This window comes from Choristoneura fumiferana, chromosome 16, assembly GCF_025370935.1.
Source record: "Choristoneura fumiferana chromosome 16, NRCan_CFum_1, whole genome shotgun sequence".
NCBI lineage: Eukaryota > Metazoa > Arthropoda > Insecta > Lepidoptera > Tortricidae > Choristoneura > Choristoneura fumiferana.
The window spans coordinates 9,728,834-9,743,574 of record NC_133487.1 but is presented as its reverse complement, the minus strand read 5'-3'; the positions used below and the strand labels follow the sequence as shown (position 1 = coordinate 9,743,574).

The window sequence follows — 14,741 nt, the reverse complement described above, 5'->3', positions numbered from 1 at the left end:
TTGTCTAGTTTTACTTTTTACAGTCCCCCTTAATATCGGTCGGATCGGACTACAGCTGCTTAAGAAAGAATACGGTCGGACCAACCAAATTATAACCATATGTATCCGATTTATTGTATTTATTTGAACCACATTTACGCAACGCCGTTTTTATCTTTAATATTTATAAAATGTAATATTTGCTTTTTAGCATTTGTTGAGAACAAATTAACGTTTTTATTAGATTTTTTTGTTTTTATTGTGCAAGCGATGAACAGCAGGGCTACTACGAAACTCGAAGTTCGTGTCGTGCGATTCCTCTCGCTCTCGTATTAAATAGTATGTGTCAGAGGGACCGCACGACATGAACTTCGAGTTTCGAGTTTTGTAGTAGCCCTACTGAAACCGCTGTTGGCTATGCCCTAAGCTATGCCTTGGCTATGCCCATGTAAATGAATATTGAATTGAATGAAAGAAATGACAAAGAGTCAAAAGATCCGAAGGCGTGTATTGCATTAATATTAATGTAGATCACAGTGTCCACAATTATTCATAAAGTCGCATACGTATAAGAGGTAAATTTATAATTTACTTACTAACCTAATAAAAATCAAATACCAGTCATTTCTGAAGGACACTCATGCCAAATTTTAGATAAGTACTTTAAGTTACTCTTGTGTCTGTGTTGTAACCAAAGCAATAATATTCTTAATGTGCCTATTCTATACATATTAATACATCTTATGGAGGACAGTATACCAAATAATTACTTAGATGATAAATATTAAAAATAATGGACTTCTATATTTACTACACAAATATCACTTTGTGAGTTTGAACTAAAGTAATTATATGAGGGTTAAATTTGGTAATTAGCTGTTAATTGTAATTGATAATATTTTTTATCATCCTTTTCAGATGGTCTCAAGTTATATTATGTACTAATTTAAGCCAAGCGAACAAGTAGAACATGTTCTAAGTGATGAATGTGTTAAGAATTAGTTAGTTATTCTCATCTGAATATGTAACAATAACAACAAAGCATCACAAATTGAACTAAAATGTTATTCATTCACAAACAACCTATTTACATAGGCACATGTAAGCTTAAAGTTGAAGACAAGAAGTTAACTGTACATTTTCAGAATATTTAATGTTCTTTGTTAAATAGATTCAACTTGCCACAGGCACAAAAATAAATCCCAAAGATATATTAGTGTTAACTGTCAACAATTGGCTATAAAACCAAAGCTATTTCTTTAATTAAAATTGTGCCACTTTTTCATTAACTGGTTGTCAATATTTTAGAACATTTTGTAGTTATAGTTAGAAATATGGATTTATTATTATATTTTAATATATTTATTGTATTTAAATATTTAGATGTTTAACTGCATGACTTGTTTATAGAATTAAGAATTAGAAATTGAGCCAAGTGGAAAAATTACACAAAATCTACAAGACTGACAATAATATTCAGAGTAGATATTAAACTGTGCACAAATATTTATTGATACGACCTATTAGAAGTACTACATGTTGTAGTACCTAAAATGCACCTTGTTTTAAACTCGACATGACAATTAGAATTAAGATCCGTTTGATATAAAATATAATTGAACTGTTTTATTGAAAATGTAATAATCTTCAATATTATTAAAGAGTTGTTTGTTTCAAGAGTTCTTTTTCTTTAAGCTTAACGCATCGTTTTCCCTTGTTCTAGGTTACGCTAGCGATGTCTGCGAGGTTGCGTAATCTTAATCCGTATGAGCTACATAAGTATCTAGTTAACGTTTATTGTCTCAATAAGAAAGGTTCTACGGCGGTGCTGACTCGGGACACGTCCAGAGACAGAACCGACCTTGACATAATAAGGGAGAACCACAAGTTTCTGTGGGAGGAAGACGATGTCGCCAACACTTGGGAGAAACAGTTGGCTAAGAAATATTATGATAAACTCTTCAAAGAATACTGTATTTGTGACTTGAGCCGATATAAAGAAAATCAAGTAAGTATTCACCATTTTCGATCTGAAATACGCCAAACACTTCATAAAAGTACCTACCTGCCTAAGTATTTTTAGTAATTACCTAATTAAGTACTACCTATTTGTTCGTGTCATTAGAGCCACATCCTATAATAAGATAGCTATTTTTAAGTTTTTTCAATTATTTTAACGATTTTGTCTGTCTACCTATGCTGAACTAAACAAAATCGTTTATTTTATATATACAGTATAATGTACATAAAAGTAATATTGAAGATAATTTATGCGTTATGTTATGTTACCAACAATAGATGAACTCTGATCGAGTTCTCCCCTAACATTAAGGCTGGGATGGGGCCGCTCCCCTATAACTCTGTTGCCTTTTTTGCCAGAGAGACCTTCCTTTGTGCGTGATTTACTGGGGAGTGCAACAATGAATGCCCATAGTGCCTTTAGTAAGCTAAATATAGAACTCGGCATACAGCCGCGATGTTAAACAGCATCGCACATCTGTCGGTTGTAACGCTCCGCCTCGTATAAAGGATGTAACGAATTAATGGGAGCGCAGCCTGACTCAATCTCGGCCCAAGCCTGCAACCGAACCCTCGCCTGTTTTAAATTCAATAAGTATTGTAAACACAATGCGTGGACTTCTAACGGAAACTTACAGCCTCCCGTGAATCAGATTTCTATTTATAAACTGTTTATCGCTGGGAGGTAAGATAAATAAGTGTTTTTCATTATTTGAATAAGTAGGAGCGTATGGTCAAATCAGTCTTTTGCTTAGGTTTATCATTTCCTTATAAGTAAGTAGCCATAAATTTATTGGGTATACATAATTCTTCATTTCACGAACTTAGGTACAACAACAACAACATTGTACCTACTTATACTCTTCCGAGCTTCAGTAATGCAGCAAGAGGTAAGAAAGTGAAGTGTAAATACAAATTCATAATATTCAATAATGTATGCATCAATTTTGAACAACTACCGTGCACTCATATTAGGTACTTAAATATATCGACCCGGATAACTCACGTCTTAAACCAAACGTCTTGAGCTAAACTCGATTTAAGATGGGAGTTACCCGGGTCAATATAATATTTTTTATGCATCAATGTTATCCATTAGACGTTACCTAAGTGGGGTAGGCGGATATCACTTACTGACTTTGTAGGTACTGCGGCAAATTTTACAGAGACGTAAAATAGGATTTTCTTCAGGCACGGCCTTAGCGTTTTATAATAGAATAGTTAGGTATTTTATATAACTTTCTAACAGTCGTTTCTAGATATACATATACCTATGATCTTTTAAAGTTAATAATATACTAATTGGATTGAGCTATTACAGTTCGCCGTCATAAACATCGAAGGTGTCTAGGTGGTCAAAATTGTCTGAGCACGCACTTACACACGCGATTGCCAGTAGGTACGATTGTGTTAAGAAAATTATGAGCACTCAGGTAGCTCCCATGTTTTAATGCCACTGCATTTTTAAGTGTAGTAGGTACATATTTTCGAAAAATATGTCTATTTTAATCATGTAGAGCCAGAGGCGTCGTAGGTATCGGAGAGCTAGGCGGCGCCGTGCACCGGATCCTGAACAGCAGTCACCAAAGCTCAAACTGAACTCTTATCGAAAATTCCTCTAACATAACCTAAATTAAATTTATTGAGTTTTAGGTGAGTACCTACCCAGCTTTAGTGTAGGTACCCTGCAGCATATTCCAATATGCGCGATATTAGAATATTTTGTATTTTACTGTATAAAATCTGCAAAAATTTGGGACCCCAATTTCTTTTTAACATTGCTAGAGTAAGTACATGTAGAGCCAGTAGGTACTTATGGCTTGACCAAAGTTTCCGCGAACTGTCATGGGTCATGCCAATTGTGCGCAACTAATTGTGAGAAGGTTCTACTTGAAGTCTAGATTCGTGATGTCGTTATAGGTGTACAGTCACCAGCACCAATATCTGATACAACAAAGCGTGCATATTTCTAAGGCAGATAGGACGTGTGAGATATGTTTTGCTCCGCTGTGGATGATATTAATGCATGTGTCTGTACATTGAGCAAACTTTCCGCGATCTGCCCTATCTATACCTACTACGAAGTGCAAAATTCGACCCTCGTACCTATCTGACGCTAATATATTTTAATACGAGAGTGAGATAGGGACTTAACGGTAGGTAATAAGTAGGTACGATACAAACTTTTAACTTCGAATTTCATAGCAGGCCCCCTGTGTCATGTCATGTCAGTACAGTTATCAATCATGCAACTACTGTGAGTAGGTTCTACTTGAAGTAGAAGTAGATTCTTCAAGTCGTGATTCGTGTTAGGTGTAAAGTTTTTTTTTCTAGGTAGCGTTGCGATGGCGTGTCGAGAACGAGGTGGTGCTCGGCAAAGGTCAGTTCCAGTGCGGAAGCAAGCGGTGCAGCAACGCCACCGGCTTGCGCTCATGGGAAGTCAACTTCGCTTACTTTGAAGACGGCGAAAAGAAAAACGCGTTAGTAAAACTACGTACGTACCTCCGTTATGGTCGATTGATGAAATTGGATAGAAGGGCCATAAGCGAAGGGACAAACACATTCCGCTATTAGATCAAAAGACACAACTGCAACCCTAGTCTAGAAAGAAAAAATAGATAAAAAAATAACCAAAAATGGACCGACAACAAAACCCATGAAAATATTTTTCTAGGTACCTACTAGCTCGAAGTCGGTGCCTCAGCGCGAGCCAGCAGGAGTGAACAATAGTAATCTACCTCACCTACATAACATGGGTTTCAATCCCTCCTGCTGGGTCGTTCTGAGTCACCGACTTCGAGCTAGTATAAGTACCTAGAAAAATATATTCAAGGGTTTTGTTGTCGGTTCCATTTTTTGTTATTTAATTTTTTCGTAGTCGGTTTTACTTTTTTGTTAAAAAAAATCTTTATTTCTCACTTTTTAGTGATTCGTAGCCAAAGTACATCTCACAACGATTCCATTAAGCCCAAACACGACTTAGTTACGTTGTTTTATAACAGAGTTCCGTTGCCTACCTTCTGGCTTCAGCTTCAGATCAGTTCGAAAAAATTATTAACTTAAAAGTTTCTTCTTAGTCGCTTATCTAGGTAGGTATTTTAATCCTGATCGTTTATAGACGAGCGAGCATTACTTAGCTTTGACGAGTTAGGTACATGCATTGTTCATCTACATCTACGGTCTTCTTCATCAGATCCAGTTTACCAAATGATACTTTCTGAATGTAAATGCTTATCTTAATGCTAAAAATGCCAAAATCGCCATAGGTGTGGCTATAAAATTTGAGGTTTGCCCTCGATTTCCCTAGAATTCCATCATCAGATCTTGACTTGGTTGGTGACAAGTGGGGGCTCAGAAGAGTACTCTTTCGAATAAAAAAAGAATTTTGAAAATCTGTTCACAATTGACTGAGTAATCAATGAACATACATAAAAAAAACATTGGAACATAGAACTTCCTCCTTTCTTGAAGTCGGTTAAAAAGCACAAATGCACATAACCAAAAGTGGGTTTTATTTTTGGAGCACATTGCAGTTGTGCCTTCTAATCTTATGGCGGCGATGCTCTAAAATAAATAGCTGAATAAGCTCTATTTATTGCTCTTTAAGCATACTGGCTTCAGAATAATATACGCAAAGAAGAGGTATCAACGTGTTTTTGGCACAGATCTCTATAGATATTTAAAAGCCTGTTTCGTTGCAACCAGCCGCTGCCAAAGGCTAAATTTAGTCTGCCTCCCAAAGGAAGGACTCGCCACAACCTAGTATTGCCATCTATTGGCACTCGGCCAGATCTTAAATAGTCTGTTACGCGCCTAGGTTGAACCTTGTGGTAATGGTAATAAGGCAGGCTTCAGCTGGTTTCCAAGCACGAGGCCTCGGCTTTCATCGAACCATGCCCATGCATGTGTACGCCGCAGCCGCCCGTTACTCATGCGAGGTGTAAATAATAATAATTGATTGCGAGCATTTCACTGTAACATTTAGACTGTTTTTGTTTACTTACTTGTTTTTCTATAATCTGCGTCATTGGATAAATAAATAAAATACATGATATGCCGATGCGCCTTTAGTACATTGTGTCTTAAGGGCGGTAAATAAGGAATTACGAACGAGAGTCTATTAGAAGCCCGAAGTCGAAGACTGAGGACTTTAATGAGTCGATGTTCGTAATTCTAGTACAATGTTTTTCATCACATTTGCGAGTAAAATTTTATATTTCTAAAAGAAAAAATACTTAATTCTTCCAAATATTGGCGATACTTTAGGCTGCCCTCTTGGCAGCGCCGCCGTCCCCCTCCCGCAGCACGCGCCGCAACGTGCGTGTGCGTGTGGTCTGCAGCAGCGCGCGCACGGCACAGCAGTATCAGTATTGACTCATTTACCGACCTTGGGCTTCATGACAAGAAAATTTTTACGCGCAAAGACTCATTTACCGACCACGGGTTTCATGACAAGCACATTAAGGTCGAGGGTTTTATTTGGGGGGTTACGACACTGTTTACGAGCAAGTGTGATGAAAAATATTTAAGAGGCTGCAAATTATTATCTAACAGCATGGAATTGAAGTAGTTTGAGACCGCTTGAAGGACGAGGTTAGTTTTATCCCAGAAAATTGCATAGGTAGTTCCCGCGGGATAGCGATAAACAAATTCATGGCCGACGCAGTCGTGGGCAATAGCTAGTAATTGTTATATAAAACAAGAGCCCTCTTGTTCGGAGAGGAGGCCAGTGCCCAGCAGTGGGACGTATATAGGCTGGGATGGGATTATATAAAAAAACCGGCCAAGAGCGTGTCGGACACGCCCAAGATAGGGTTCCGTAACCATTAGGAAAAATCGAGTAATATTTTTCTAAGGACTAATTCGTATTGTATTCGGAATCTTCCAAGTTTAGGTATTTAGACACGCGGCAGCGTGTCAAGCCAAGTTCAAGCTAACAGAACTGGCGAGCAGTACCTACCGTGTGTAATTTTACCCGAACCATTTGGAGCCACTTTTGACCCCCTCACTCAAAACCTATTTCACATAAACGTACCCACGCACTTTTGTCGTTAAAGTCAACAATCAAGGCATATATCATAATATTGAACTTGGCTCTCATCTCACATTTATGTTTTGAAGGGTATTTTATACCTTAGGCTGCTATTTACCGTATTTACCTACTACTTACTACCATCCTAATTTTTTTTAAATTTTCCACACAACAGTACTATTTATTATATAAATTTATGGTGAATATAGGGGGGGGGGCTCGATTTTAATCAAAATTTGCAATTAAAAGTTGAATATTTCGCAAACAGACCAATGGTTTTAAAAAGGCCTATCCAACGATACCACACACTATAGGGAAAGTCGAGAAAAAAAAATCACCCCACCACGTGTATGGGAGGTACACTTAAAACTTTTTTTATTTTACTACCGCGTGACTGATATATGTATAAATATTCATGCCAAATTACAGCTTTCTAGTACTTACGGTCTCTGAGCTTAGCCACAGACAGACAGACAGACATGGCGAAACTATAAGGGTTCCTAGTTGACTACGGAACCCTAAAGACCATACATATAATAAAACATGCTTCAACTACCTTGTCAAGAAATATATATTATGGCTTACATTTACATTACCTAAATACTTATTCTGTGCTTTCACTGTGAGAAGGTTCCACAGTGGGTTATGATTCAGTTTATTCCATGTAGATAATGTAGATAAAGAGTATTCATAAGTGCCGCGTAATTGAATTTTACTTCCATAGGCTTGTGCCCAGAATGTTCCGACAAACTGAACTATAAATCAAAGAAGCGTGAAGTCAAAAGACTCAAGAAGAGCCAAAAGAAGAAGAAGAAGAGGATAGAGAGGGAATCTTCGTCAGAGAAAGAGAGCGAGGATGATGAGGCTCCAAGTGCTTTGCAGGAGCTTGATGCTGTCGCTTCTACGTCCACACATCCGGAGGAAACCAATGAGTCCTTATGGAAGAAAGGTAACAAAAATACTTTTAAGGTGCATTGCATTTCCAGGATTAGTACTATTACTTACTTAATTAGTAGTAAAGAGTAGGACCAGCGTGACTTGGCAATAGCAATGTGATGCAAAAGTTATTTAAGTACTATAATAAATAGGTTAATATTAATTGCACAGGTTAAATAATACAAAGCAGAAAATTGATGAAGAAGAACAACTTTTGCTTTACATGACGATTATCGTGATTATAGTGTAGTTTACCAACCTCAATATTTAGGTACTCTTAATGATAATGTGTGTGTGTGTGTGTGTCAGCTCCTACGCACGACTACATTGAATATACAATAGGCAAAGGGTAAAATAATCGCATCCCTTATAATTTATAATAATCACAAATTATGAAAAATAGTGATATATTATTTTATTTACATCATGCAATAGTGTTTATGCAATGTCGGTCCAGATCGCTGCCATTATTATACTCGCCAATCCTGTCAAGCAGCAGTGCTTGAGCTGCTGTGTCCGGCGTGGAGGGTTAGTCTCTACGACAGCAACGCATCTGCAATGCTCTGGTGTCGCGGATGGCCATGAGTGGCGAACTGGCGACACAATTGGTTGTTTGCCGCCATTTCACTAAAAAATAATAAAGTACGCAAAACTGGGATAGTTAATGACTTGTTTCGTTCGAGTAATGAAGGTTTCAACTATTTTTTCAGGTGTGCAAGAAGAAGTAGAGAAATCCCGAGAAGAAGAGTTCGCTGAATATTTAGAAGACTTATTACTTTAATTAGGTACTTGTATGTTTCTTAGAAATCACTCTGCAATAATAGCATTTTCTTATACTTTGTTTAGTACTATGACTTGACATTATGCCTATCTAAATGTAATATTTTCTTAACACTTAAGCAAGTTATGTTATTTTTAAAACCCAAAATATTGGCCAATCTGCCTTGGCATCAACTATCGCAGTTATCTGCATAATAAAAATTTGTTACTACTTGCAAATAAATAAATTAAAATGCTATTCAGTATATTTTTATTGCATTCTATTATTTATTAACTACAATTGTGTATTAGTAAAAAGTGGAATTACCAGAGATACAAAACATCTATCTTTTAAATTAGTAGGCAACATTATTATATTTTGTACCTTTACTTACATTACCTTAGAAGCAGTATAATCAGATTTAATTATATAAAATAACCAATGACAACACAAATAAAATCTCAAATAACATTTTCTATGCTTACAAAAAATCTAACAAAATACATACTTGCAATTCTCACAGAATATAACAACTTTTGAAATGCGTATAAGGATTTATCATAATCTGTAGAGTTATATTATAGCCTCAAAATTACTATCAACTTGTATGAACAGTTTTGCAATCGACATTATCTTTTAATCCCTGTCCTCAACAATGTAACTCTAGCTAGAACTAGATACGCAAATCATGTATACTGTCGTGTAAAACAAAACCGCTAAAAATACAAGTATCAACAACTGTCAATGCAATGGAGTTTAAATTCGATTTCACATTTAACCAATAGCCCAATAGTGCGTACTAGAACATAATAAAACGATCCAAATGAAAACAAGACTAGTCCTTCCACACAAAATTTGACCCCTACAACTAAAAACCTGATCGCACTTTATACGAATGGCGATTTACAATTCTAATACATAATAACTACTATCTAATATGTATAACTAATAATGTAATAGCACCCATAAAAGCTTAAAGTTATAACTACACTTGGGTACTAATTACAAATCACAATACACAATGATCACCGATATCAGACTTCTCCATTTAGGGAAAATGATTTACGATATAAATATTTTGCAACGAACTTCAGCACAAATATAATGTGATCAGACCGAAACATGATTAAAATTTTGTCATGTATAATTGATGATTCACTGTGACTCTTATATTTGTGATTGGGTCATCTTCTACCGATCAACAAATTACATAATTTTGTGTTAAACCATCTAGTCTAATCAGACCATTAATATTGAGCTAAGAGCACGGCAGAATTAATAGAAAATTTAGTAGCTCGAAAGCTGGTAGACATTTTAGAGTAGGTATTTAAGGCAGCGTAAGAGCTTGTACTTTATGATTTACTTAGACTACCATTCTCGATCAACTGGTAGATAATTGATGAGTTTAATTTCAAGTAATTACAAATAATACAAATATTATAAATTAAAGTTTAACAAAGTGAGTGAATATGTTTACTATTCACGCTTAAACGGCTGGAAACGGATTTGATGAAATTTGGCAAAATATTAGTTTATAACCTGGATAAAACATAGGATACTTTATCCCGATATTCCCACGGATAGGGATTAAAATCTTCGAAATAACAACCGTTTAGGCTTAGAGTCCATGAAATTGGTATGTAGGTATTGGATGTCTGAAATAAACATAGGCAACTTTTGACTCGATATTCCCACGGGAACCTAGGGATAAATCTTGAAATAACAACGCTGGCTTTAGAGCCATGAATTAGTTGTAGCTGGGCCTCTGGAATAACACTAGGCTACTATTTATTCGATATTCCCACGGGAAAGGATAAAATCTCGAAATAATAACCGCTGGCCTTAGTCATTGAATTTAGTATGTACCAAACTGAAATCATGGAATAACACTTAAGTGACTTTTTACCCGATATTCCACGGGATAACTAGGGATAAAATCTCGAAATAACAACCACTGGGCTAAGAACCATGAAATTTGGTATGTAGGTAGCTGACCTCTGACTAACAATAGGCTATATTTATTCCGATATTCCCACGGGATAGGGATAAAATCTCGAAATAACAACCGCTGCTTAGAGTCATGAATTTGGTATGTAGGTAACTGACATCTGGAATAACACTTAGTTGACTTTTTGAACCCGATATTCCTACGGCATAACTAGGGATAAAATCTCGAAATAAAACCACTGGGCTTAGAGCCATGAAATTTAGTAGTAGGTAGCTGGACCTCTGGAATAACACATAGGCTACTTTTTATTCGATATTCACGGGATAGGGATTTAAAATCTCGAAATAACAACGCTGCGGCTTAGAGGCATGAAATTTGGTATGTAGGTAGCCGGACGTCTGGAATAACACATACGCACTTTTTATTCCCGATATTTCCACGGGATAGTTTTGTAACTAAGGACCCCATACATCCGTGTATTATTGTTATTATTATTTTGTAATTTTTTCTTCAATTGTATACTTACTGTAGTTTTTAAGTATTTTATTTGTACTTATTTTATTTAAAAAAATGACTTTCTGCCAGTTCTTGCGGCGCATTCTTCTTGGCAATGATGGTCTTCCGAAAGTGCTGGTATTTAAAAAAATGACGTGTAAAAGTGCCCATTGCGGCCATTTACTGAATAAATGATATGAATTTGAATTTGGATAGGGAAAAATTTTGAAATTTTAGCACTGGGTTTAGAGTCTTGAAATTTTGTACAGTTATTCACAACACAACCTCAATGAAGACTACGATATAAATTTTGGAAATTTCCAGGGGAATTTTGTAAAATCCCAAAATTTCAATTGCAAACTACCAGACCGAATAGTTTACGCGTGCGAAGCCGCGGTAAAAGCTAGTTACAAATAATACAATGGAACAACATTTCACAAACATAAATTAAAACTATTTACATAAAAGGTAGAAATTATGTACCACCGAAAAAAAAACAGTTAAAAAACACAACTTGCCTAAAATACTTTGGATTTATGAAAATCAGTTTGAAAACGTTTGGATAAGTTGTGATAGACCCAACCCAATTATCTGGTTGTTACTAGATTGCCCAATGAATGTTTTTTTTTCACTCATTCAAACAAAATGTAAGGAAAGTAAAGATTAAATCGGTTATGTTAAAAAACAAATAACCATAGAAAATGGACACAAACTTATCGGACACTCTTAAGACTAAACTTTTAAATTAGAAGAACGCATATTTAAAAATTCAGGGAATGGTTTAGCTCAACTATCTTCTCAGCCAGCGTTTTTGTATTTAGATATATATATTAAAAGAAGCAAAAAGATACAACAGTATAAGAATACAACAAAATTTTACATTGCCTCATATATCTACCCTAAAATATCTACCAACACTCGGGACTACAGTATTAACATCTATAATTAGGTAAGGCTTTGAGTTTATCGGGACATCTAACAAGACTAAAAAGATGTTATAACGCTAGCTATATCTCTCATCAATTACAAAACTTATAATTCTAAAGATCATATTTGAACGAAGAAACATTGCTATTCAAAACCAAATACCGACTTTTACAACATCCTTGTTTTATACGCATACTCCTCCCCTCTGCTCCTTGCATGCAAACCGAATCCCAATGTTCAAGAAAGGGACATCAAATCTGGTAATAGTATCAATATTCCCAATGCTACACGGCGCTTTGATTCTGTAGGTACGCATTGTATGCTGCATAAACTCCGACAAATAACGAGCGCTAATTTAACAAAAACCACTTTCTTAGTAAATATAAAATGTTGACGTTATATTTTGACAACAATTTTATACGTACATTTGTTCTTTCTTTATTCGTTTTCAACTCTTACTTGTCGGCCAGTAGTCGGTTTTTACATTACGGTCGACACAGTAAGGTCGTTTGCGGCTTTCAGCGGGTTATTGTTTTCTATTTGGCTTGGGCCTTACAGCCCTCGTCTTCGTCCGAGCAATCTTCGTCGTGTGTGTGCGTGAGCTGGCGCGGAGTCTCCGGCCGCACGTGAGGCACGTTCACGGAAGAAGCCTGAACAAAAGAAAAAAAACAATCAAGAAATTAAAAGTTTTGAAAGGTAGAGAAAATTTGGTGTCGCTAACAGGAAGGGACTAGAAGCCGTATAAATAGACCAAGTATATATTGAAAAAAAAAAAAAAAATAATAATTTGACTGTATGGCAAACGAGCAAATGGGTCTCCTGATGGTAAGAGATCACCATCGCCTATAAACATCTGCAACACCAGGGGTATTGCAGATGCGTTGCCACCCTAGAGGCCTAAGATGGGATACCTCAAGTGCCAGTAATTTCACCGGCTGTCTTACTCTCCACGCCGAAACACAAGTGCAGGCACTGCTGCTTCACGGCAGGATTAGCGAGCAAGATAGTGGTAGCAATCCGGGCGGACCTTGCACAAGGTCCTACCACCTGCATCACAAGTTAAGGCTATGTACGCTCAAATTACTAGCTATTGTATTAATATTTGCCATGATAGCTACTGTAAAGTAGATTCGAGACCATTATAATCATCAACACATTATTAAAAGAAATGCTGCTGAATCAGATGCTGGTACAGTGTTCATGAAACATACCCTCCGCAAAAATTCATCCCAGTTAGGTAGAAGGGCATTCAACAAATTTCAATACAGGGCTCAGATCAAATAAAAAAGTAAAGATGGAGAGCGGTGAACAGCCGAGTGAGGCCTACTGATACCAATCCGTGTGCTTACACAGTGGCACGCACTGACACTTGCAACCAAACTACACCAAAACCTTATTACTTAGCAACGCATTCCCGTGGAGCATGACGTATCTTAAACTTCGACAAATATAACTAATAATGCCAAATTTGGTCGTGAAAGGATGTAAAAACTATCCGTCCAAAAATAAAAAGCAGGATGGAATCACTTTTCACACGTTAGTAAACTCGACAACCAATATTTTTCATTAAAAATCGAAATAATTTTGTTTGAATTTTGCTTTGAACACAAAACGTCAACAACAGTGTTGCCATTATAATAATTGTAGTTACCCTATTATTGGGTAAAAGTCGCCTATGTAATACAATATTTTATTTTTTCCATTTCCTTCACTACTTTACACCTACACCACATATCAGAGTGGCTGACGAACTACTTTAGTTTCAATATTTAATAACGCTATTAAAACGGTATTAACGATAACGATATTTTTGTTGCGGGGTACTGAGAATTATTATGGCAACACCGGCCTACGAACACATGTTTATAAAACAGGCCTCACTTGTCTGTTTACTGCTCTCCATCTTTACTTTTTTATTTGATCTGAGATACAGGGTGGGTCTAGGACGAGCAAAGCCACTGGAAACGGTATAATATGCACAGTCGACGAAATTGAATTACGTACCAGGGAGGCACCTTTTCATAATTAATTTCGCTATGATTATATCAGCACATGTATGGGATGTCAGCACAAAGGTTCCTGATACGTGATTCCATTCCCTCGACTGTTACCGAAAAATTATCCTGGTTACCTTAGCATCGACTGGCTCCGAGACGCCGGCTACAACCTCGTCTGAGGTGTCTTCTGTGACCGACGCGACGCTGTACGCTCGCTGTGCGCTCGGGTGACGCGACCTACTGACATTTATTAAAATTGGTAAACAACATAACTCAAAAATGTATTCTTAAATATCCATCTTTTTGCTGCCTGTAGTATTTATTGTCTTGCACTGTCATTCATAATGGTGTAATAGTATTTGTGTGAGGAGAGGCCACAATTGAAAAAACCCTCCAGGCAGATGTTATGTCTGGGCCGAAGTTTTAAGGAAGAGCGTTGAAAGTTGTGTTTAAGCGTTAGAGTCGAGAAACTTCGATCGCACGATGCAGGATGTTGGAGTTTCTAATCTGCTCATTAGATGGCACTAAGGCTAAGGCTGCAGTTTCAGAAGCAAACAGCCAGAACCAAAGCGGATGAGAATTAATTTTTTTTTTATTCGAAATACTTACACAACTGCTTACATTTCGGCGATATTTTTAGAAGCTTTT

At 36.5% G+C, this 14,741-nt stretch overlaps 2 protein-coding genes across 11 annotated transcripts in view; one reads left to right on the top strand and one right to left on the bottom strand.

Moving 5' to 3' along the window:
• The first annotated feature begins 524 nt into the window (after positions 1-524).
• On the top strand, positions 525-8,999 carry LOC141436025 (protein FRA10AC1 homolog). Its single transcript, XM_074098860.1, has 5 exons — positions 525-554; positions 1,703-1,987; positions 4,333-4,492; positions 7,755-7,979; positions 8,677-8,999. The coding sequence occupies exons 2-5, from the start codon at positions 1,715-1,717 to the stop codon at positions 8,745-8,747; spliced, it is 729 nt and encodes a 242-aa protein (XP_073954961.1). The 5' UTR covers positions 525-554; positions 1,703-1,714; the 3' UTR covers positions 8,748-8,999.
• Positions 9,000-11,972: 2,973 nt separating this feature from the next.
• The window catches only part of Nt5b (5' nucleotidase B), a 28,544-nt gene continuing 25,775 nt past the window's right edge, over positions 11,973-14,741 (bottom strand). For 9 of the 10 annotated variants that reach the window (XM_074099371.1, XM_074099369.1, XM_074099378.1 and 6 more), the window contains 2 exons: positions 14,228-14,333; positions 11,973-12,746 (listed from right to left, as the gene is read on the bottom strand). In XM_074099371.1, the coding sequence (XP_073955472.1) occupies positions 12,633-12,746; positions 14,228-14,333 (220 nt within the window). In that variant the 3' untranslated portion in view covers positions 11,973-12,632. The remainder of the gene's footprint in view (positions 12,747-14,227; positions 14,334-14,741) is intronic. The other variant, XM_074099370.1, reaches the window with a different exon arrangement.